This window comes from Passer montanus, unplaced genomic scaffold (assembly GCF_014805655.1).
Source record: "Passer montanus isolate IOZ18808 unplaced genomic scaffold, ASM1480565v1 scaffold3, whole genome shotgun sequence".
In the NCBI taxonomy this organism is placed as follows: Eukaryota; Metazoa; Chordata; class Aves; order Passeriformes; family Passeridae; genus Passer; species Passer montanus.
The window spans coordinates 4,988,922-5,012,858 of record NW_024367707.1 but is presented as its reverse complement, the minus strand read 5'-3'; the positions used below and the strand labels follow the sequence as shown (position 1 = coordinate 5,012,858).

At 37.4% G+C, this 23,937-nt stretch overlaps 1 protein-coding gene across 6 annotated transcripts in view; it reads left to right on the top strand.

Annotated features, from left to right (window-relative positions):
* Nucleotides 1-23,937, top strand: part of CNKSR2 (connector enhancer of kinase suppressor of Ras 2) — a 206,460-nt gene that overhangs the window by 72,153 nt on the left and 110,370 nt on the right. For 5 of the 6 annotated variants that reach the window (XM_039714276.1, XM_039714275.1, XM_039714274.1 and 2 more), the window contains exons 5-7: nt 3,361-3,402; nt 12,717-12,836; nt 19,343-19,402. In XM_039714276.1, coding sequence (XP_039570210.1) covers nt 3,361-3,402; nt 12,717-12,836; nt 19,343-19,402 — 222 coding nt within the window. The remainder of the gene's footprint in view (nt 1-3,360; nt 3,403-12,716; nt 12,837-19,342; nt 19,403-23,937) is intronic. The other variant, XM_039714277.1, reaches the window with a different exon arrangement.

The window sequence follows — 23,937 nt, the reverse complement described above, 5'->3', positions numbered from 1 at the left end:
AAATGCAGAAGAACGCAGTCCCTGGCTTGTGTGGTTTGTTCTTGCTGCTCTTATCTTCCTCCCTTTTTGCCTTTTTTTTTTTCTTCCTTACAGTTTTAGAGCTCTTGTTTCTCTTTTTTTTTTTTTTAGGATTTTAGCCTAGTTCCAGCTGTGTGACAAAGGTCCCTTTTGCCATTTTTCTGCATGAGGCAGAGCTGAACAGAGTGATCATGAAGATCTGATATTAGTCATAAAGTTGTTCTGTCGTATTTCCCTTTTAAATCTCTTCTTTTTCTTGTGGATGATACTCTTCCATTTTTCTGCCTTAAACTACTAATGGCCAGTATTTGACTGTATCTTCAGGAAATGTAAATTAACACAACTTTTTTTTTGCTTTACTAACAATGTGTGTCATTAATGTTTTAGAAAATAATCCACAATTAGAAGATAACCTTACAATGTTTCAGCTGAAGTTTTGTTTGTTTGGTTAGAAGATCACATAGCCTAGCTATACTTACAGTATGGCAGTGAATATATATCTGCAAAGTTCAGAGAATGAACAGGTAGAAGCAATACCTTTCCTCCTTGCTGTAACTGTGCCTTTCAGTTCAGGGATAATCACAGTATTGGTTTAACTAAGTGAATAGCAAATTTTTAGCTTGTGTAGGAGTAAAGCTTGGTTGTGGATTTTTGTGTGTGTTCTTGCTTTTCTAAAGTAGAAAAAAAGTTGATGTTAAACTTGCATATAATCTGTTTCTTACCTTAATTGCAATATTTTGATACTCTAGTTAAACAGATATTAAAGAAAATCTTTCAGGAGTATGATATAGGCTTGTATGGGAGAAAAAGACATTATCCAGGTGTGGGTGGTATTGCTACTAAGAATAAAAATTTATTTCTAATTGCATAGTTAGAGACTTTTTATAGTTCTCATGTGCTTTAAGCTCTTTTAGGTGAGATGAAATGGGTATAAAATGCAGTAACTGTAAATGGTAGAGGCCCCCAGTAATAAGCAGTAAACCCAGGGGGTGTTTGTGGAGGGTGGGCACAATTCTCTTCAGCTTGCGCTTAAAGATAAAGCACAAGGCAGCAAAGGGGAAATAAACTGCTCCCTGTGCCAGAAAGTGGCATGTGGCTTTGGCTCCTGGGGTCATTCAGAAGCAGTCTCAGCCCTCATCTCTAGGGATGGCTGCAGGAAGTGGAAACAAGCTGCAGGGATCAGCTTGGTGACCTTTTCTGAAGTTTCTTTGAATCCTAGACTTCAGGGCTGCTCTGGGTTGCCATTATGGTTCTTGACATTCCTGCACATTTCCCAGAGTTTGTGCCTGAATTATGTTTAGTTGGATGTTGTTCATGTATAGAAAAGGTGTATTTTGGAATTGTATTTTTACCTAAGCATTGCATCTGCTGTCCTCCACTCTTTCTGTCTTTTATGGTTTACTGAACTGTTAATCTTCCCTGGATGTGAAGATGTAGTATCAACAACCTGCTGTTGCTACGTGATGAACTTGTTTAGCAATTCTTCTACTCAAACCCTGGATTTGTAGGGAATTGTGTGTTGAGGAGAGAAATTCAGGGTGAATCTCTTCATAGACTGGATGCCTGAGAAGTTTTCACTTGTTTTACTATCTTTTGTGGATTCAGAAGTATTTTAATTTTTTTATATATAGTGTTAGTTTGTCAGAAGAAAACATATTTCTTTAGCTTCCTTCATGATTGTGGGGGAGTTTTCAATTCAAGGATTCAGCAATATTTCTCTGTTATTCACTACTTTCTTGTTTGTAGTAAACCCCTACAGCACTTGAAATAAAATCCCTCTTCCCTTAGCAGTGAGACTTCTCAAATAGAATCCTCATTAAACTGAGTGTTTAAACTTATAGTAAACTCTTCCTATTACCAATGAAATTATTATGTCTACTTAAAAGCACTTTTTTCTTTAATGTAAATGTTGCAATCTCTTCCTTCTATTTTTGCAAAATGATTCATAAGTAACCATGCAGAAAATAGATGTATCCAGATTGAAAATGTTACATGCCCTCCCACATATAACAATAAATTGTGTGTTTTGCTACTAAGATTGCAAATACTTCATTGATGTCTGCATATAATTAAATGTGTTAGATTTTCTTTCCGGCTATACTTACTGGCAAATGTTTCCTGAATGCCAACAGCTGTTATTAGGAAAATGCCTCCCAGTCAACCTTCTACTTCTGCATACATGGCTTTATATAAAGCTTAAGGACACATTGGCTTTTCTTGCTTGAGTAACACTTGGAGTGTTTAATGGACTAAAAGTTGTTTTGGGTTTTTGTTTGTTTTGTTTGGGGTTTGTTTTTGAAACAGTTGCATATAAAAAAGTTGGTTTTCTAGCAGGATAAATTGATTTTAAAATGAGACTTCAAACATGAAAACTTAGTCACATCTTTCATATGGTTTGTTAAGTAGGATATAAAGCATCTGTTCTAAACAGAGCTTGCACTAATTACGACAAAGTTACAGCACCGGAATGAACTGAAGAGTGGTTCTTTCACCAATATTGGTTATATTTCATGTGCTCTGTGCCTTGGGAATTCTATTTCCTTATATCCCCTGATATTCTGGTCTGTCAGAAAAAGCTTTGCAGTCCCAGCCTCCCATCTGTTGGTGCTGGTTATGGGGGCTGCCTCTCCGGCTGCATTCTTGTTACCTCATGCAGCATCAGTCCCAGCAGCTGATGCTGCATGAGGTAACAAGAATGCAGCCGCAGTCCCAGCAGCTGGGTGTGCCTCAGTTTCATGTGTGTGTTTGTGTGTGCTGTTTCTCCTCCCTCGTCGGGGTGTGTTATAAACAATCAACTCATCTTCCCCTCAGTTTCATGTGTGTGTTTGTGTGTGCTGTTTCTCCTCCCTCTTGTCGGGGTGTGTTATAAACAATCAACTCCTCTTCCTTCTCCACCAAGGTTCTCCTTCCCTTCTTCAGCAGCGTGCAAAAATGTCAGCTCAGCAAGAGCTGTTCATCTCAGTCACTTGGGCTGCTGCTGGTATCTCTGTTTTCCAGTGGGACCATTAGAAGCAGCTCATTTTTGTCCATGCTCAGGGATGGCTGGTGGAAGGCACTTGGGTGGTAGACATGTGACTACCTGGTGCATGCCAAAAGCATGTAAAGATGGGAGAGTGTTGTCTGCCTCAAGAAAGGAAGCAGCTAGAGCTAGTGAATAGGTATAAACATTTACCAGGATCTCCTTTCCTTTCAGTGGTAGCTTTACACGTTATTTCCATTCTAACTCTTTGAAATATTTTGCTTCATCCCAAATACTTTTCAATTCAGTTCCTTTAAGGGTAAGTCAAGGAAGGAACAATGATTGAACCAATTTAACCTGCTTTTTCTGCTTTCTTTTTTCAGGATTGCACAGTATATGAAACAGAGAACAAAATTCTTCATGTGGTGAGTACCATTTGGATTTCTCATAACCACATTTGTGTAGACCACATAGAATTTTAGATCTGTGTGTTTTGTGCTTTTCGTATGCAGTGCCAGTTTGATAACTAACTAGACTGGGTATGAAATGAGTGAGTTTATGGAACTACTTGTGAGCAGGTCAGGAGCTTTGAAAGGGTTTGTGTTTGTCTGGCTCAGGCCCATCTGTTATTTGTAAACCATGATTAGAAGAGTGATGTTTTAAAAGGCAGTTTTTTGAGAGAGAGATTGTTGCTAGGCTTCTATGAAATAATTTATGTTTGTTTTAGTGATATAGCTTAATTTATACAGTTTTATTCCTCATAGGAGCCAGGAGATAGCCTAATGATAGGAAAATTAATGCAATGTTTCCTTTTGAATTCTCAACATAAATACAATAGTCTCTTCCAATAATCTTTAGTGCTATTCATGGTAAATAAAGCAGATGAAAGTTATCAGGGCATCAGAAAACATGAAGAGTTTGAAAGGCTGGTGTTATAGAGTGTCAAAAGCTTGAGTAAACCTTGAGCTGCACCCAAATTTTAGGTACTAAATTGCATTTCAAGTTGTGACTGAGCTTTAGTGAGTATTAAGTTAACCCTCAGCTTGTTTCTAAAAGTTAGAAGTGAAGATAATCTCTTTAAGGGTGAGTAATGAGTTAGTTTAATTTATTTCGTGTTCAGGTAGGTTTTGGTATCTTACTGTTCTTATTACCAGAGGTTTAGCCAGAAAATACTGCATTTCTTTAAGTGATCTTCCCAGTAAATGTTGAAATACTTCTTTTTTCTGTTATTCATTTTATTCATAGTGTACCTGTATGAAATGCTTGGCAGGCTGAATCCTGTAAGCTTTTGATGCTTTGGTTTCACAGTGATGTGGAATAAAAAGTCTCCTTGCATTTTTAAGTTTCACTGACATTTTTTCAGGTGTGAGACATAAAGAATTAGCAAATTTAGTGAGGCTGACATCGTCATCTACACTAGGTCAACCTCTGCCAGTATTTAAGTAATAAAATCTTTTATTACATAATCTTGGCAGAAGTTGAAGTGTTATGAGTTTGAAATCTATATAGATAGGCTGGTTTTCAAAGCATGCTTGCTGTCTGCTGTAAGAGCTGAGAGTTTTGAAATCTTCTGTATATATTGTATACCTTTTACAAATTGGCATAAAGGTTTGTAAAGGAAGCTGCCAGAATTTAGGGCTGTGGAAACATCACTTTGTACAGTCATTAACAACAGACAGTTCCAAAGAAACTGAGAGGGGTTACTTCAGGATACATGAGTACACAAAATCAAGACAGGTTTCAAAAGTTATCTTACATCATTCAGACTCTTGTAGGTTTATTTCTTTAGTCTGCAGTAACTTCATGGTGGTCACGGGTGGACATAGGTATAAGTGTACCTTCTGTGATCACTGCTCAAGCTTGAAAGGAAACATGAACACAAACAGAGCCTTGAATGTCTTAGTGAAGCTGTGGGTTAAAAATGACCTACAAGAATTAAACACAACTGTATGGATTACATGTAACTCGGAGCATTTCTGTCCATGGTGCATATCAGCTGATCAGTGGGATTTGATGGGTGAAAGGCTGACCAAAAGCAATTGGTAAAAGAGGTAAATCTGTGATTAAATAATTAAATTATGGTATTTGAGATCATAGTAGGCAAGATCCTCATCATATTTTCAGTTTGAAAGGTAGTTTTCCACATGTGCAGGTGAAAAGGTTGGTGATAGAATTGGAATTGAAAGCAGTCACAATTCCCTCTAACCCTCTTCCTTGGAAGATAGAAAAAGGTGTCGTGAATGTAGCCCCATTAGACAATCTGAAGAGAGCAATCCAGCAGTGAAAATGAAAAAGCAGTTTCTCTGATACAAAAAGAAGAGCAGTAAATTGTGGGAAAGGCACAGAAGGAACCTTGAGTAAGAAATACTGGGAAAAATAGGAAAGATTGAGGGGCCCAGATATTGTGGGAGAGAAAGTAAATTCTCTCTTTTTAAATTCCAAGATCACACCATTCCAAATCAATTTTCAGAGTCCGTTTCCCATCTGAAGTGACGTTTTAGCAGCATCCCATCCAGCTGCCTTTGAATGATCAGATACAAACATAGAATTGTGTTTGGTGACCTGACTTAGATAAGAAGTTGAATTCAAACCTGAGGGCTCATCCCACGTAATTTCATGTAGCACTTTCTCTTCATGGCACAATGAAACAGGTTTCTCAGAAAAGTGAATAGAAATTGCTAACAGTCAATTAGCATTCTATGCAATTAGCATAAGGAAATCCTTATTGCAAGGTATTGTTCTTACTTAAGATTGAAGTCAAATTTTAAGAGATCCTCCTTACATAAGTAAAATAGAACTAGAGCTACAGAAATGGAAAAAGAAAAAAAGGACAGTTGTGTACTCTGACTTGTCAAGACACCAAGATACTTACCACCTTAGGAGCTGACTGTTGGATCAAAGTAGTAGATTTTTGGGTTCTCCGTTGTCCATGGAATGAAAAGGGTGGGTTTTTTTTGATTCATGCTGTGGATCAAGGGCTGGAGCTCTGTAAGGACAGATCTCCTGTGGGGATGCTGCCCTCTTTCCCCTGGAGTGAGCCTGTGCCAAACTGGGGAGCAGAAGAATGCGTGGGCGCAGCAGGGATGTGAGACCATCCTCCACTGTTGAATTATGTACAAGGAAACCTCCAAAGTTACCCCATCGCTGAGTCTCCATGGCTTCCTCTACAGCATGGTGAAGTAGGAAAGATCCTCAAATAAATGACTGCTTGGTTTGCTTTAATTAGGCAGGCCAAAAAACAGTTCATATTCTAACAGCACTGATTTTTTTTTTTTTTTGAAAAGCAAATGAATGCTGTCTTTCCTTCAGAGGTCACAGTGTGGGTGTACATGTGGAGATGGCTGAATCCCCTTGTCCACAGATAGCATGTTTCAGTGTCAGTTAATGAATTCACATGTTAGCTTTTCAGGATTTGCTTTTAAGAAATGGTATTTGTGGACACAGAACTCTACAGCTTCAGCTTGCATTCAAAGAAGGCATATTTTTGCTTGCTCTAAGCAATTTGAGTTTCAAATGCTTTAAAAAAGCATTTTGATTGTCACTTACGGTATTGGGTTAGGCAGGAAACGAATCTGTGTCATTCATAAAATGTATTTAAAAAAAAGGTCTGATTGAATAATTATGAAGTTTTAAGATTAAATTACTTACTTGAACTTGTTTATTTCTTCTAAATGGAGTTTCAAAGTGTGTCTGGGGAAAATGTCTTTTCTACAATTTTTTGTCCTAGAATTATAGGAGTGTTGAAAAAATTATTTAAAGACAACTATATTTCTTAAAGTTTTGGGTTTTTTTTCTGTGACTTCATTCTCAAAAACACTTGGTTTCTGTGGAACAAGAAGCATAAAACCACACAGGACTAGTGTTGGGTTTTGCTCACTAAAATTTGGAAATATTAATGAATAAAGAGGAATGCTTTGCATTTCTGCAGCTTCATTTCTCAGTATATTTTTTCCAGGGTAGCTTTTACTAAGTCAGCAATGTAATAAATAGTTAAATACTACTACTAATAATTTATTGATATAAACAGAAATGAAATAGCATTAGAAAATAATACAGAAGTAGGTGGCAGAAAAAAAAATAATGTTTTAATACCTTGAAGAACAGGTTTAGTAATACACAGGGCCTAAATAGGGACGGATAAGCCATAGGTGTGGTGCTGGCTTCAAAATTGAAAATTATCATGATCTTGCTAGTTCATGCTTAGAATCTTTATATTGATTTAACTTGAAGTGATAAAGTATTTAGAAAATTGTTGAACTTAAAAGGCTATCAGTTTGTATCTGCTTATTTGGGGAATTATATGTTAATCCTTGCAGTTAATTCTGACTGTAGTTTTAAAATACTTGAAGAATAATTCATTGATTCCATCCAGCTGTTCAAGGCTGTATTTGATGGAAATAGCCAGTTCAGATTAATCCATGTGAAGCAGTAGAGTATTAAAAGGAGAGCAAAGCTGGAAGAACTAATTATAGAAAGTAGAAGCCAGGCTTCAGTCAGATTAACAATAAGTTTTAACTGAAAAATTTTAATATTTTTTCTTTTAACTTTGTTATTTTAACTCCATAAGAAAAAAAGACTCTTTTCTTAGGAATTTCCCTTTTTAAAAATTAGGTTGTATTTCCTGCAAACAGAAAATGCAATTTTTTTAGTTGTAAAACTGTAGAAAGAGATCTGCAGAGGGAAGCTAATACTCAGAAGTTTTTTCAAAAGCAAATGAGCTATGTAAATTTAAAAAAGAGTTACTAAATTGAAAAAGAGAAAACAAGCAATGGATCAGAATGTTCTCTTTTTCCAAGAGCCTTTTGAAACCACAGTGATGATAATTTTCTCCTGCCCACTATATTTGAATATTTGTTAGAGAAGCATAATGGACTAAAAATACATTGTCAAAGGTATCATTTTATAGTCTTAAAAAAAAAAGAGAGAATGTAACCACTTTCTGCCTTTCATGAGTCTTTACCTTGTAAATTGAACTGAACAAGCTTCAGTTTATTAGAAGCTTATCTTTTTGCAGCCAAAAGCAGATGTAGTTCACTGTTTAAACTTCATGTATTCACCAGTGCATGTTCAGGCCTGCTTGGTTTTAAGACAGCTGAAGTTATTGATGTGTTTTGTACAATATAACAATTGTTTTGGACTAAAATGAATTGGCTAATAATTATTTGGTCTGGCTTAAGTTAATTAATTAGATTTCATTCATTGTGGACAGCTGTTACTAACTAAACTAAGAGACTAAGCTTAACATTTCCCAGACATTTTATCTTACTGTTAGTCTTGAAAGTCCGTATGATTTCCTGGTATTCTGTTCCTCACTCCAATGCCAGAGGTGAGGGTGCTGATGAAGGAGGCTGGTGCTCCTCTTCTCCTCAGTCCTGGGAGTTGCGAATACCTGGCAAGACAGATTTTCACTTGGCTGCTAGCCTGGGTAAAAGGAAGGACAGGGACAAACCTCAGTCTGTATTCTTGACCAGAAATGCTTGGTGACCCTAGAGCTGCCTGGGCTGAACAGACACTGGGTGGGCAGGTTGAGGAAAGGCCCCTGGGCTGTGTCCATAGGTACCTCACTCTGATGCACAGCACAGACATTTTCCCAGCACAAACTGAAGTAGCCACAGAGAATCGAAGCAGATGCAAATCTAATTCAGTCACCTTTAGCTCCCCATCCCCCTGGCTGAAAAAAGGAGCAATTGTGGAAAAGCTGTTAGAAATTGGTACCTTACAGTCCAAAAATACAGGTGGAAATTAAGTATTATCTGTCATTCTTCATGCTCTGAGGCATAAAGAAGTTGCCTACTGAGGGAAAAATAATGTTTCCCTTTGAATTTCTACCAAACAACAAGGTGCTTTGTGGTGATATTTTTTGTTCTTCTTTGAATCATTCAGCTTTGCACATAAAGACTGTGGTGTAGTTTCAATCTGCAATTATAGGTGTGTCATTTGAATAGAGAGGAGAATTTTTTACTGAAGTGCAGTGATGAGTTACTGCAAAAGAGAACTAAAATCATTGCTTTAAGGCTCATAGTGAGAACAGGGACCATGTGACAAAAGGAGAAAATGTAATTATCTGTTGGTTTCTTTCAGTTAATCTTTTGTAACTTGCTTTTTTTTTTGGCCTGGACAAATCCTTCCCTGTGTGCAGATACCTTGCACACTGGGAGCCGAGTGCAGCTTGAAAAAGGCTGGGGATTTTTAATGCCTGCTGTTTTTTTGTGGGAGCAATTGGATCTTCAGCTTCCTGTGTGTCTTACTGTAACTAATACCGCATTGCTGTGGGCAATCAACACTTAGAAAGGATAAAGGATCCTGATCTCATTAACAGTGTTTTCATAATCAGAGGTATAGTTTTACAAAGCCTCCAAAGGTAGTGACAATTTGAGAGGAAAGGTGCCTACCATCTGATCTTAGTGGAACTAAAATACATGTCTGTGATACAGATTGTCCTGAATAATTCTGCTGAGAAATAATGAGTTCAGAAATCGTTAGGAACAAAATGAGCAGAAGAAATGCAATGTTTGAGTGCTTTGCCATGTGGCAACATCTTTGCCATGGAAGGCCCTAATTCACTGAATGGGTCCAAGGTCTTTTTCCATATGGATGCCTGAAGGGGAGGAAGCACCTTCCTGGTCACCAGTTTTTTGTATGCCGATTTACGCTGATTAGCATGTTATTAACATGAACTGTGATTGAGAGATTCCTGAGAGTAAAGGCAAGGAAAAAGGCATCATTTTTCCTCTGTCAGCCTTTGGGCATGTTTCCAGTGAGGACCTACATAACTCCCTTTGCAGTGGGCTGTGTAAGTGTGTGCTCCTTGCTGTCCTGGCTCTCTATGGACAAGTTCAGAGTTAATGAAAATTTGTTTTCACAGAATTCACAGAATCAGTAGGTTGGAAGGGACCTTAAAGATCATCAAGTCCAACCCATGCCCTAACACCTCAACTAAACCATGGCACTGAGTGCCATATCCAGTCTTTTTTTAAACACATCCAGGGATGGTGACTGCACCACCTCCCCTAGCAGGCCATTCCAGTACTTCTTCACTCTTTCCTTGAAAAATTGTTCCTAATAGGCAACCTGTATGTCCCTTAACGAAGCTTGAGACTGAAACATACACCAAATAGATACGTGATCCTACTTACAGTTCAGCTCTTTAACCAAGTAGTATTTAATGAAAATATTTAAATTTATAATAGTTTATAGGGATAATGTGCTGCATTATCCCAGTAATTAATTAATGTTGGACTGCAGTGGGAATATCTAAGAAAGCTGTGAGACCTAAAAGACAATAGTCTTTTAGAAATGCATGGAAGCATATGGCAGATATGTCACTTGGTGATTTTGGCACCCAGTATTCCCAGAGCTCCCCTTGAAGAATATTAACACCACGTTGTTTTATGATTGCAGTCAATTAACTGTACTGGAATGCTGATCATCATAGGCATTGCTGTGTAGACTGTCTGTACCCCTCTCATGGGGGGCAGAGGTGCAGCTGCTCCACGGGGCTGTTTAATGCATTTCAGCTTAGGCTTCTGCTCCATGCCACATCCTGGACTTGCCCAACTCCTCTCCTTTCCCCATCATCTGTCAAGGCAGCTGGGAACACGTTTCTTAATGAGGAACCACATCTGTGAAATGTCATACCTTGTCTTAGGTGGAAGGAACACTCCTTTTCTATGTGTTTTGGCATCTCTCTTCAATGCAACAGTTGAAAATTGGAGAAAAAAATTAATTCACTATAAACAGAAGTTTCTCTGAAATTGCTAAGAACTCCATACATCTAAGGGGTTTAGAGGAGATTAATAGGAAGAATAGGTGAATGAATACAAGTCTAAACAGATATGAAAAACTCCATTTTCATCTGCAGAGAATAATTTATATAGAGAGTCTCTTCACTTTGCAGAAATAGCTGAGTGCTCTGTAATTTTTAAGCCATTTTTCAATAATTGTCAGTGCCATTCCAAGATGGAAGTAGAAATAACATGCCAACAGTGTATTTAAAAACACAAATTAACAGAAATCTAAGCTTTCATTTTTATTATGTAGTTTGATATAATTTTACCCTTTAAAAATGTCTGCTCAATGCAATTTTCATATGTCCAAAAGCCATTAAAGAAGCCCAAATTTCAATAAAGTTCACTTTTTCACTTTTTTTGTACTTCAGGTAAAGCACAAACCATTCTTAACCACATTTTATGTATTTCTTGATGTCCTCTGTTCAGTAACGATTCTGCATCATGAAAAAGTAGGAGGGTGGTGTATGTGACTATGGTTGAAGGTAGTATTTTTTCTGGAAGAAGGTCATGTTGGTAATATAAATTTTGTTATATTTTCCATTTTATTCTGATTTTCTTATTCACCCTGAAATATTATTGCTCAATAACATAAGCAATTTTTACATAAGCCTAAAGTTTCAACTTTTTAAAAATACTTTAAAGAGGAGCAGACTGCACTGGTCTGTAACAGAATTAAGATGTCACTGTCAGTGATTGGGTTTTTGGGGTATTTGTTTTGTTTTTGCACCATTTTTTTTCTTTGGTTTTTCTTTTTTCTTTTTTTTTCTTTTTTTTTTTTTTGTTTCTTTGTTTTAGTTTTTTCCTTTTTATTTTCCTTTTTACATAAGATATTTGTAGTTTGCAATTTGGAATTATAATGATGATTTGGCAGGAGGTTATATCCGGTTTTACATTATGTTTCCATAGCAGATTTGTTGTAGATTTTTTTACTGTAAGAACTATACTTTGGAATCTGGGAAGATTGATTGGAGCAACTGTTGTGTGCAGTTGTGTTTCAGTCCTTTGAGGAGACTGGTTAGCTTTCATCTTCAGAATTTCAGAGGAGTTAAGCTGGTTCTTAATTGCTTTTGGAAATGTCCACAGTTTTGGGACCAGAAGAATCTCCTAATCCCTGAATTTGCTGACAAAAGCTGCATTGGGAATCTGTATGGAGAAACCATTTAAAGTTGCTGAAAGGGGATTTCCTGGGAAACATTGAAACTCTCAAAAATCACTTTCTTACAGAGAATGATAGGAAAGCCTCACTGCTTTCCTGCTTCTGAGAAGAGGTTGTTCAGGGAGTGAGAGATCAGGAGATAAAACAGGACCAATTTCACAGTCTCAGCCCTTTTAGAATTTTTTTCTGTCTTGCTGCAGAGGCTGCCAACAATAAATAACTGGTTTAAGAGTTATCTCATTGTAAAGTGGTGTTTTATTGTCATCTTCATTTCTGCAATAGTAAATCACAGTTTGGCAGCTGTAGAACACAGGAAGCACAGTCCAAAGACAGTGTGTTTTATCAGTATAGAATCAGCTTCAGAGTTAATGGGAGTTACCTATCATCATCAAGAGCCTGATTTTTATCTGTGCTGAGCAGCTGCACATCCAATGGAAATTAGTGGGCTTTGAGACACTTACTGTCTTTTGCATAAGATGTGGGTAGGGTGGGATTTGGGGCTCACCGCACATTCCCTCTGTGCCTGAGCAGGGCATCTATTCCTGACAGTGCGTGGGAGCCCCTCTGTCTCTGCTGAGATACAGAAGCATTGACCTCCTGTTCTTCCCTGGTCTGGTGCTGTTAGTTCAGGGTCATCACAGATTTTGCATTTTGTATTGTATTGCTGCCTGAGGCCTTTCCCCCTCTGCCTTGTATGTACCTGGAAAATATGGTGATTTCACCTGCGTATTGACATTCAAATAGTTAGCAAATGGTATGCTTATTGTGACATTTTCTTTTTTTTCTTTCCTAGTGTAAAACTCTCTCTGGCGTCTGTGATCACATTATCTCGCTCTCTTCTGATCCTCTGGTTTCCCAGTCTGCCCATCTCGAGGTGATCCAGCTTACAAACATCAAGCCAAGTGAAGGGCTGGTAAGAAGTACGCAGTTAATCACACCCATCATCCAGGATGAGAAAGTGATGGCTTTTGAATAAGTTGTATGTATGAAAATGAATAGGACATTTTAGCCTTTGCTGTTTTAAAGTTTGAAAACAGTTTGATTCCTCATGCTAGTTTGGTTTCTCATGCAGCTGGGCCAACAGGAAGGGATTTTGTAAAGCTGACTGAAGTATGCAGAGTTTAGTGAACAGGGAGAAATGAGTAAGAAATTCTTGCCATTTATACCAGCTTTTGAAAAATGGTTCAGATTGTTCTAGGATGTTGAAGTCAGAAGGGACATAAATTACTGAGATCAACTCAAGCAAGAAGTTTGCGTGGGCTTATGCACAAAACCTGTCAGATTCTGGAAAATGTTTCATAGTATCTTGGGGATACAAAGCTATTTTATAAGTTATTCCAGGGCTTCATAAGCACTGCTGATAAGTAACTCATCGAATTTTACTGCAAGAATTCTGCATTCTTAATCAGGTGCTTGTGAAGGCTCTTAATGCAGCCATCCTGTGTTTGTTGTTCAAGAGCTGACCATTGATCTCTTGTTTACTCAAGTATCCAACACCTGCTGCATAGAAAAAGCCAACACTGGTAACAATTCCAGATATATGACTTTACATCATTAATATCTGTTCCCATCATTTTTGGAGGTAAAAAAGAAGGTGTTCAGAATACAGTTTAAAATTTTTTGGTCTAGAGAAATAGCTTTTGCAACTTCTGCCCAAGCTTATTCTCATTCCTTATTCTTGAATAGTCTTGAAGGAGGACTGCCATACTCTTCACAGCAGGGTTTTGAACTTGTCTGGTTGTTGTAGTTTTGGAGAATCTTTTGGTTTGTGGGTGGTTGGTTGTTGCTGGGTTTTGGATTGGTTTGTTTTTCTTGGCAAAGTTGGTATGCCAGGTTATTTTGAGCAACTGTACTCTTAAATTAATTTTCCATTCTTTTGGAAAATTGCAATTAAAATATGAGAAAAACCCCAAAAGCTTGGATGAGTAAATACGGTCCCATCCTTTGTTTTAGTCTGCAGTTTGTTTTCCCTTCCTCTTCTGGCTTTCTTTTTTATCTCTGAATCCATTTTAAACTTGTCCTTGAGGGTTTCAGCTTCTCATGGATTCTCTGCTCCCTCTCTTTCCCTCCCTTTCCCCTGTAATTTTAACTCTTCCACCACTGCAGTCAACCTTTTGAAACCCTTTCTTCTATTGTAATAAGAATCTTCTTTCTCTTGGTCACCTTTTTATGAGTGCTGTCCATTTCAATCTGAACTTGATTTTTTTTTTCTTTGTCTCGTGACTGTTTTTGTTTTGGTTTTTTTCTTTTTTCCCACTTCATTTAAGTCTTTGTGTAGGTTGGTTATGAACTCCCAGGGACTGGGAAATGTTGAATGGTATTTTTGTAACTAAGAGTGTGTTTCATGGGTCTGTTCCTGCTGGGTAGCTGATGAGAGAATCTCTTTCCCTCTCTGTGCCTCTGTTTTATACCCTCTGTCTGTCTTGTCTGTTTAAACTGGAAGCTCTTCAAGGCAGGGCTTTTTCTTTTTATGTATTTGTGAACCAGTTTAGCAGGGTCTTGATGTCATTGTCATAAAAAATAATTATATGTATTTTTTAACAAAGGAAAATAGGAACCATGCAGTATACAAGCTTTAGAAGGATACAATGCCATTTTGACACAGTCATGTTTTTTTCCCCTCATCCTTGCCTGCATGCCACTATTGTGTTGCCTGGGCATTGTGCCTCTCCTGTAGATTGTGAGCTCCCAGAGCAGGCACCAAGGATGTGGATTCACCCCAGGAGAGTGAAAATCATCCCCTTGCCTTCGGAACCGTGCCAGTCTGGCCAACAGATCACCTGTGCCATGTGCTTCTTGGTGATTTATGTGATTTTGGGTTCTTGGGCTTCTGTTTACTTTTTAAACTAATACCTGCCCCACTGAATGCTGAGGGTGTCAGTTTAAGAACTGATGGTGGAGCTTGGAGTTGTGAATATATTCTGCACATCAGAAATGCTGGGATAAGTGTGGAGCTCAATTATTTCTGGACCTTCTTCCAGGATTTGTGCAATGCTGGAGGTGGAAAAATGGTTTATTGTCAACTCTCCTGTAGATTTCTGACCCACATGACAGTTCTGTGCTGGCTTTACCAATCACTAAATAAAATGTTGTATAAAAATGGAAGGACTTCAGGCAGAAGAAAAAAGAAAAGGATGGCTGCTAGCTGGGAAGATTTTTTGTCACCTATTATAAAGAGAATATCTACCATCTGAAATTCAATAGCTAAGAAGCTAAAGTAAATCTGGGAGAGAAAAAGCAAAGGACATGAGAAGGAAATTAAAAGGTTGGAAAACAATGCAGTTTCCCTAAACTCATGGTAAATATATGATGGAATTAAGAAAATGCTTGAAGCTTTTACAACTTAAAGAAGATTGGTATGATCAGGATATTTTAATCAGCACAAATAGTTTCTTCACTGTGTTTGGTCTTTTTATGTGGAAACGTAAGTATTTGTCAGAGGTAAATGTAAATTTTCAGCCTAATACCTGAATGTGGAAGCAACAAGTAAATGTGTTACCATGTCTCATAGATATTAAAACTAGCTAACATCTAGGACTAAATAACCTTTCAAACAACTAAACCTGTCAAGCAGAAGATGCTGTTAGGGTGTGATGTAGAGAACCTCTTGTGTACTGGATAAAGAAATGTTATGGGTGGGGTTTGGTATTGGTGTTCTTGTTTGGTTTTTTTTTTTCTTTTCCCTCTATGCTTATCTCTTGAGACTGGCAGCATTCATGTTCTCCAGTGAGTGCTGCTGGGGGAAGAGCTACAACCTGCAGTGGCTGTGCAGTAAAGGTGAAAAGAATTCTTGGGAGAAAGTTATTTAAAAAACCTTAAAATGGATTAATGTGGTGAACTTTGCAATCACCAACATGCTCACATGTGTAATCCTTTCTTTTTTAATTTTTTTTCTTTATGGACTTGCAAGTTGCTTCATCTGTGTCAGTAAGCAGAATTTAATTTTGTATGTTTTTACATTACTGATATACAAAGAGACAAAACTGACTAGCTTAGGTAGTATGTTTTACCATAAACAGACTTAAAAATGTTGCTGCTTGACTGAAAACAGTGAGTATATTTAGACAAAAAGCAGAAAACCAAGTTATTCTTGGGTAGTTTCTCTGCAACAGTCACTTTCTACTTTATTTTTATTTTTAATATAGAACATAATATCAGATCTGTAGTAAAGGTTAATCTTGAATTTCATTTGTTATTTGTTCATATGATCATTTTAATCCCAGTCAGGTAAGTGACTGTGATATTTCAAGGGTTCAGGAATGCATAGATAAATTCATCAGAATATGAGAGTGATTATTTGGGGTTCCTTTTTGTCTGCTGAAGCAAACACAAAAGAAGTCTGTCATTTAAAAAATTGGTCATAAAATACAAGTCATTGGTGCAGCAGGGTGTGGCAGCTGATTAAAGTGTACTGCTACTCCCTTTCCAGCATTCCAGTATACTACTATTCCTGATATTTCTCCTGAATTTTTTAGTTTGAAATACTGGAAGAGCTGGGAAAGAGTTATGAACAGCATTCTGAGAGTTGTTTTACGTTAAAGAGGCACATGCAACTTTGGAGAGCTCCATAAAAGTGGAGTGAAAGTAAAAAATTCAGTTACATGCGTGATAAAATGAAATTAATATCTTCTTTCCTTTTCCATTCAGCATTCCATAAAATATTGAGAAATATGTCATATATTTATATACCTAAAATATGTTAAAAATATATCACAATCTGTTTTCATTCTTGAAAAAAAATAAACAAAAACAAAGAGGAGGGGGGAGAAAGAAAAGCAGAAAAGATCACTTTTCTAACCCTTAATCACCAAGATAAATTGTAATAATTGGTTTGAAATTACACCTTTACCCATAACTGATCGAGACAATCTCTCATGTAATTAAGCATGAGTTACTAATTTTTTTATCTAGGTATACATTTATTCCTGATTACTAGGTTGGTAATTCTATGGTTATTTTAGTCATATAAACTGAATTATCTTTCCTTTTATCTGGTGTAACTGATTCTTAGGGACTTATCTTTACTTATCTTCGAATATCTAAGACTGCATCTACCAATTTCTTTCAGTGCAAATGGACAGAGTGTGCACTGATCTCCCCTGTATTCTTGATTGCTAAAAGTGCTATGGATACTGTGCAGCCACAAGGAGGCAGAGAGAGGAAAACTTGTAAATGTCTGTGGTATTCTTATTTCCATTCCAGATCAAACAATTGTAAGCCAGAACTGTTCTCTTCTCTGTACCATTTCCCATATATTGTTCACTTAAAACAAGGAGTGAAGAAACATGGTTGAAAGTGGCTCATTTTTGTGTTGCAAAATGTTACCTCTCCTTATTTAAAAGCTGCTTTATATCAAAAATTATGTTGGCTCTTGTAAAATTAATGTGACATGGTACAAATATAACATTCATTAATTTTGCACGTGTGGAATAAATACAATCTAGGGTGGGTGTTTTTCAGTTTCCTTCTTCTCTTTTTTAATGTGTGCAAAATCTTGATCCGAGCCTTTAAAGAATATTCTGCCAAAGTTCTTTCTCCTCTTTTGCATTTTCAAAGTCTTTTAAATTTATTGAACAGACTAGATTGGATGTGAATTGTCCTCTGGAATGGAGCACTCTTGGATGAGCTTACTATCCTTTGGAACAATGCTTTGCACAAAACTAAACACTGTGTAACCATAAAGTGTGAGACTTTTCCCTCGGCTTTCACCCTGATGTCTAAGGTTGAAAGCAGTAACTCACTGTGCATAAAAATAAAGATGTGGCTTTCTTCAGAAATTGCTCTGTCTGGGGACCTGACTCAAAGTTCCAGTCACCATGGTCACTGTGATTTTAGCTCTAGCCATGTTGCAGGGTGTGTGGCCCAGTGACTTAGACGGGGATCCTGAGAGGGATCGAGGTCCCCATTAGTGGTGGTTTGAGGGTAGGTGTGTGTACCAAGGAACAAATACCAACATATTTCAGCCTCTTGTGTGGCTCATTTTGCTTCCTGTAAGATATCTGTATAAGAGTGTTAAGATGTGTATATATTATCAGTGTTTCCCTACCTCACAGGGGTGTTGTGAGGATAAATGTATGAAAAAGCCATTCTGTATTTGAGTTAAGCAAAATCTGCGAGATGGAGCCAATCAATGACAAATTGCTGAAGGTATATAGAGGAGCTGGAAGTTGAAGGATGATGTCAGGGGTTTGCTGACCATGTATTATTTAATAGGTTCTGGATTGTTTTGCCTTCTAGCTGTGGCATCTGAACATGATAATTGGGTGTGATGCAATTAACACTATTTAGATGTGCAGAACAAACTGGGAGTTCACTTTTGAGCCCTTTTCCAGAGGAACTCAGGAAGTCCCTGGCTTGTTTTATTGGGGATATTATTCACTTTGTTAATTTAGGTGAACTTCCTCATATCTGCTACCAAAATTCTGCCAGTTCTGGTTCCGATGTAGATTTGTGCAACTCAATATTCAATATGCCTTTTTTGCCTCTTTACCATACCTGCTCACCAGTGAGTGCGCTGGGTTCCTCAGCTAGGGACAGACTTCTCTGTGGCACTCTGATTAAAAAGAGAAAAAGTAGGTTATGGAGAGGATGTTCACTCAGGTGCTCAATGTTTACCTGCTTTCTGTAAAGTGGTTGAGGGAAAGGAGATTCCTCAGAAATTATTGAATGCTCAGTATATGCCAATTATCTCTCCTTTTTCCTTCTCTGTGTCATAGTGGATGTTGTTAAAATGTTTGAATTGAGGCTTGGTGGAAAGGCATATTTGAGACACTGTCTTGGACTACCCATGCAGGAACTTCTGTCTGTTCACAAGCTATCCCTTCTTTTTCATTTTTTTTTTAAATAAGTGGGATAGCTAACAAAGTTGATGTTGAATTTTTCATCATTGACTTTTGTAGCTGAAGTGTTCATTTGGATGAGTGAGGCTATTGAAAAGGTCTTACAGCTGCTTTGCAGGCACAATTCCAAGCACTGGTTAGCTGTTCGAAAGTTGTGTTTGCAGTGTTGCTTACTGTGAAGACTCCAGATCTTTTGAAACTCACTGTAATTTTCAAAGCAAAATAGACATATTGATCATGCTAAGGCAATTTGTAATTCTGGGGCTTTTTGGAAGGCATTGATCTATTTGTAGTTGAAGAAGTGTATTAAAAACTGGGAGTATTTATGGACGTAACTGTGATAAACATTTTAGTTTTCTGTTGCTTATTAAGGCCAAAATGATTTGGACTGTTCTTCAAATGTATAAGAAAGCACTTTCTTATGCAGAGACAAATTCCTCATGGCATGCCTTAAAGTCCACATATCTTAAAGAAAACAAAACGAAAAGGGAGATTCTTTAAGAGATATGCAAGTTTTGTTTGGATGGTGATGGTTTGTGAAACACGTTAAAAATTCTTTCCCATAATGTCTTTTTCTTAGGGTATGTACATTAAGTCAACATATGATGGTCTTCATGTAATTACTGGGACAACAGAAAATGTAAGTATTGTTAATACTGTATGTTCAGACCTGGAAGCCTTTCTGACCTTACCTGTGGTTAATGCTTTCCCTTTGCTATACACTACATTTTGCTTGCAAACTTGTGCTGGTTGGCTGTTAAGGACCAATGGCATGTTGGACAGCAGAGATGCTTGTGCTTGTTTACCTCAGAATTGAAAGAGTTGTTCCCAGTTAAGGACCAAGAGAATCAGTCTTGATTTGTTCTTGCAAGACACTTAAAATGCTCTAGTTGATCCAGACAGGAAGCAGCTGTCTTGGAGTTTCTTTGCTCTGTGAATAAAAGATAAATGTCTACATTATATTTAGGCTGTTGTGCTGAAGTTTGCTGCAGTGTTAGACAAACAGCTTTTATATTTTCCATCTATCAAGCTTCATCTTTTAATAAATGAGTGCATGGAAATGGACATCCCTTCATATTGACAAATAACCATGTATTTCTGCATGAATTTCTGAGTAATGCCTATGGAAAGGAACACTTATTACCAGGGTACTAATTCTCACTGAAGGCATTAAAGAGCAAGTAAAACATAACAAGACTACATTTCAAAAGCCTTTGAAATACAACCTCCTTCCCTTGTACACTATATTTAGGGAACTGGCTGCCTGTTAGGAGTTGAGCAAAATTATAATTTTGGGGGAAATGCTTCTATCTATGGTCTTCAATTAATATGGAACAATCACTAAACAACACTGAACTATTCCATAATGGTTTAGGCAATTCCTCTGAAAGATTTTGATGGCATTTTCTTAAAATGAAGCTGTCAGAAATGTTTGTTTTATCATGCTACTGTGTCATCCTGTGGGAAGTGCAAACTACCTACATGACATTTACAGCTGCTGCATCTGATTTGCACTGAGGGTCTGTTAACATCTCAATAAAATAGGAATATTATTTTCATCCTTTCATAGGAGCTACAATCTGATAGCCTTTTTCCTTCCTGTTTTCTGCTGTGGGCAGAATATCCATGGGTCATAACCAATAGATAATACCTGTTGTAGAATTTGTGTGAATGTGACCTGTCTTGGAATAAAAAAAAAAGTAAGGAATTTCAAGGAAAATAAAAATTCTAGAGAGTCAGGCCTACAGCTACAGACATCATTGGTGAAATTAGCAAAACTAAACAAACCAAACAGAACTGCAGTGGAACTTAGTCTAGAAAATATATGAAATAAAGAGAACAATTTTTACAGTTGAATCAAATTAAAGAAGGAACAATTTCTCTCCCTAACTTGCTAATGGGTTTAATTTCCCAGGGGCAAAGATAAAAATAAAATCCTAATGCATTCCCTCAAAACCCTTATCTTTTGTGATTCATGAATATAATTTAAAGCTATGTCAGGAAGCTTCAGTCATGATGACTCTTCTGCTGTTGTTACTGACTCTTTCACTCACTGACGTCCTGGAGGTTCTCACAGCAGACCAAGAAAGTGCACTCTGTTATCAAGGGAAAAAGCTGCTGTGTGTTAAATTGTGAAAATGAGTAGTGCTTTAGAGAAGGAAGGGTGTCTCCTGCTTTTAAGAACACAGGTTCTAGCTGCTTTTTTTAACACACACACAGTTTTGATTTTGGTGGATGGGAGGAAAAAGATCTGAGCAGCATGTCCAGAATAAGATCACAGTGGTGCACATGTGATCTGACCTGCTGGCCTTAACACATTTACTCTTTGCAGTACAGTTTAACTTATAGGAAACAAGAATCAAAATTCTCTTGCATTTCAACAAAAATCTGTGTCCTTTTAATTTCCGAGTCTTCTCTTCCACGTGAGACAGTGGCAGAATTTTCTGTCTGAATGATCCTGGAAAAGAACATGTGTCTGTATAAAACAGTGTCATGGTAGTGCTCTCCACATTAATATAAGAGAGTAGTTTTGCAATGACAGTTCTGCTTTTTGTGTCTGGCATTTGAGGTGTTTGATGTCCAGCTGCAAAGCCCGCAAGAGTTTGGATCTTGCTGTTTGGCATTAGGAATCGTCTCACCCAACACATTAACCCTGCAGATCAAAGCAGCTGAGCTCTGAAACTTGGACTGAGAGAGAGCAGTGTTCTTACATGTCACTGCCCTGTAAGGGCTTCTCTCTGGTGGCCCTGTAGCATTAGAGCAAGGTGAGCTTTCCAGCTCATGTCTTCTGTCTTTTGTTTGGAAGTAACAATCTACAGGGTGATTTGGTCCAACGAAATATTTTAGGTTCTTTGTTGAGTAGCCTATCTAGACCATGTTGGAGAGATTCTTTCAATTCACAAACTGAATGTGTCCTTCAAATAAGACCATTTTGTCCTTTGGTTTTCCAATTAAAAGAGCATTTTTCTAAAGTAATAGCATAGATGCAGTGCATCTCCAGCAGGACTGTGGCTTTGAAGGGGGAGCTCCCAGTGTTACCACTTACTGTGGTCTGGTTTGTTTTGCATGGTGCCCTTAGATCACAGGGAAGAGAGGTTTTCAGAAGAAGCACTACCAAAATTCCACTGTGGGCATGCAGCAATTGTGCTCCAGGGCTTCTATACTGGACTTGCAGACAGTGTGGGTATTCCAGGGGACTAGGAAAAGGACATTAACCCTAAAGGACAAAACTAAATCTATTCTAAAGCATAAATCTAAGCAGATTCTGGATAGCTTTTACTTATTGATGTTGATCCATCTCTTCAACTCCCTGTTGAACCGAATTACCAGCTAATGAGGACACAGTTGTGGTGTGGCACACTTTGTTCCTCCTGGTAGGACTTCATGAGTGGATTCTGTGCTTAATGATCAGCATAAACATCTAAAAAAGAAAGACCTTATTGATTTTCTCTGTTGTCCTTAATAGCCATGATAAAAGATACTGTTTTACAAGCAATTCTGGTTTTTTTACTGGAGAGGAAAAAGCAATAAGGAACAGGAGTTACAACCCCTTCATAAGACCACAGCCTTGACATATCTTTCTAAGTTTTTTTTTACCTCACCTTATGTTTGAGGCATAATTGCAATGAGGCATTTTTTAACATTGACTTTTCCAGTTTGAAGATTCTCAGACCATGTTTTAATGTCTTGGCAAATTTGACCTGTTTTCTCAAGATTTAAGCTGCAAATGCTGAATACACTGTGAAGCAAAAGATGTATCATTATAAAGTCCTGAAGAGTTCAAGGGTAATGACACGGAATTCACTTGCATTTGCATTTTAAAAGTCTTAGCTGTAACTACATCTAAGCTAAAAGAGCTGTATTACATAGGAGGATTATAAAGATTTTAGAGGTATGAATGAGTAAGTGTGAGTAGTGAAATGGCAGACAGAGGACAGATTATTAGGACATAATCACCAGTGCTAAAACTTTTCCCCAGGTCACTCAGCCAATACCTTTATTGCTTAAACAGTGCCAAAATATCAATGCTGGTGTTCTTTATATAAAGTAAAATGATATTACCAGCCCTGTTTGATTTAGGATGTTCTGTGCAATGTCTGCTAGGATGAGTCATGACTGACCCTTCTTTCAGCCTCTCATGTCTCTTGGATGTCTTTCATTTGTACACTGTTCTTAACTTAGGCCACGAATTATGTGCAATTGAACTAGAAAGTCACGGCTTAGCTGTGGGACATGTGTTTCGAATGGGGATGTATTACATAGGGTGTTACAAAAAGTCCACATTTCAGGCCTGGAGCATTTTCTTTAGATGACCTGCTATCTCACCTGAAAATTAAATTAATTTCACTCCTTAACATAAAATTTGTAGCAGTTTTTTTTTGGAAATCTGCTCCTGAGCAACATGTTTCATTTGGGTTCTTTTTTCAAACTGTCAGCCTCACCTTCTGCTGTGGAGTCAATTAAGTGCCTTTTGGCGCCACACTATTGTGAGAAAAATTAAAGTGTGACTGAAAAACTGAAGGAATTTTTTTTATGTTTGAACTTAGAGCTATTCCCCTCAGAAAACACTTGGTCTACTATAAAGAGAGAAGAGAAAGTTCGTGGGCCTTTCACTTTAATGAAGGAGGGGGTTTTTGTTGTGGTTTTTGTTTTTATTTGGGTTTTTTTTTTGTTCTCACTGAGAATTTTTCTGAGGCAAAAGCAAAGTACAAAACTACTTTGCTTTTTTGAAAGTGTGATCACAGTAGGATTCTGGTGATAGTTGCATTTCTTTCACCCTAGTAGTGTTCCAAAACCACAGTTAAGATTAACTAACTTGCTCTTCCTAAATTGTACCTAACTCAATCTTCTCTTCTTGTGTGCTCTTTGCAGAACAGTAATTTACTAAAGCTCTCTGCAACATATTGAAATGTTGTAGAATAAAAAGACAATTTTATGAAATTTGTTTATGAAGAATTGTCAGCTAGTCTTGATAGGTTCAAAGTCAGCCAGAGACTGGGTTTTGAGACTTAAGATAAATCCAGCAGATTAAAGCCTTCTTTTGTCAGGATGAAATTCAAAAGAAATCCTTAGGACTCAGTTACCATATATATTCATACCTTTCTTAACATGTGATTTTATTGTGTAGAATAGTGAATATAGTTTTTCTCCAACAAGACCGAACTGATTTATTAA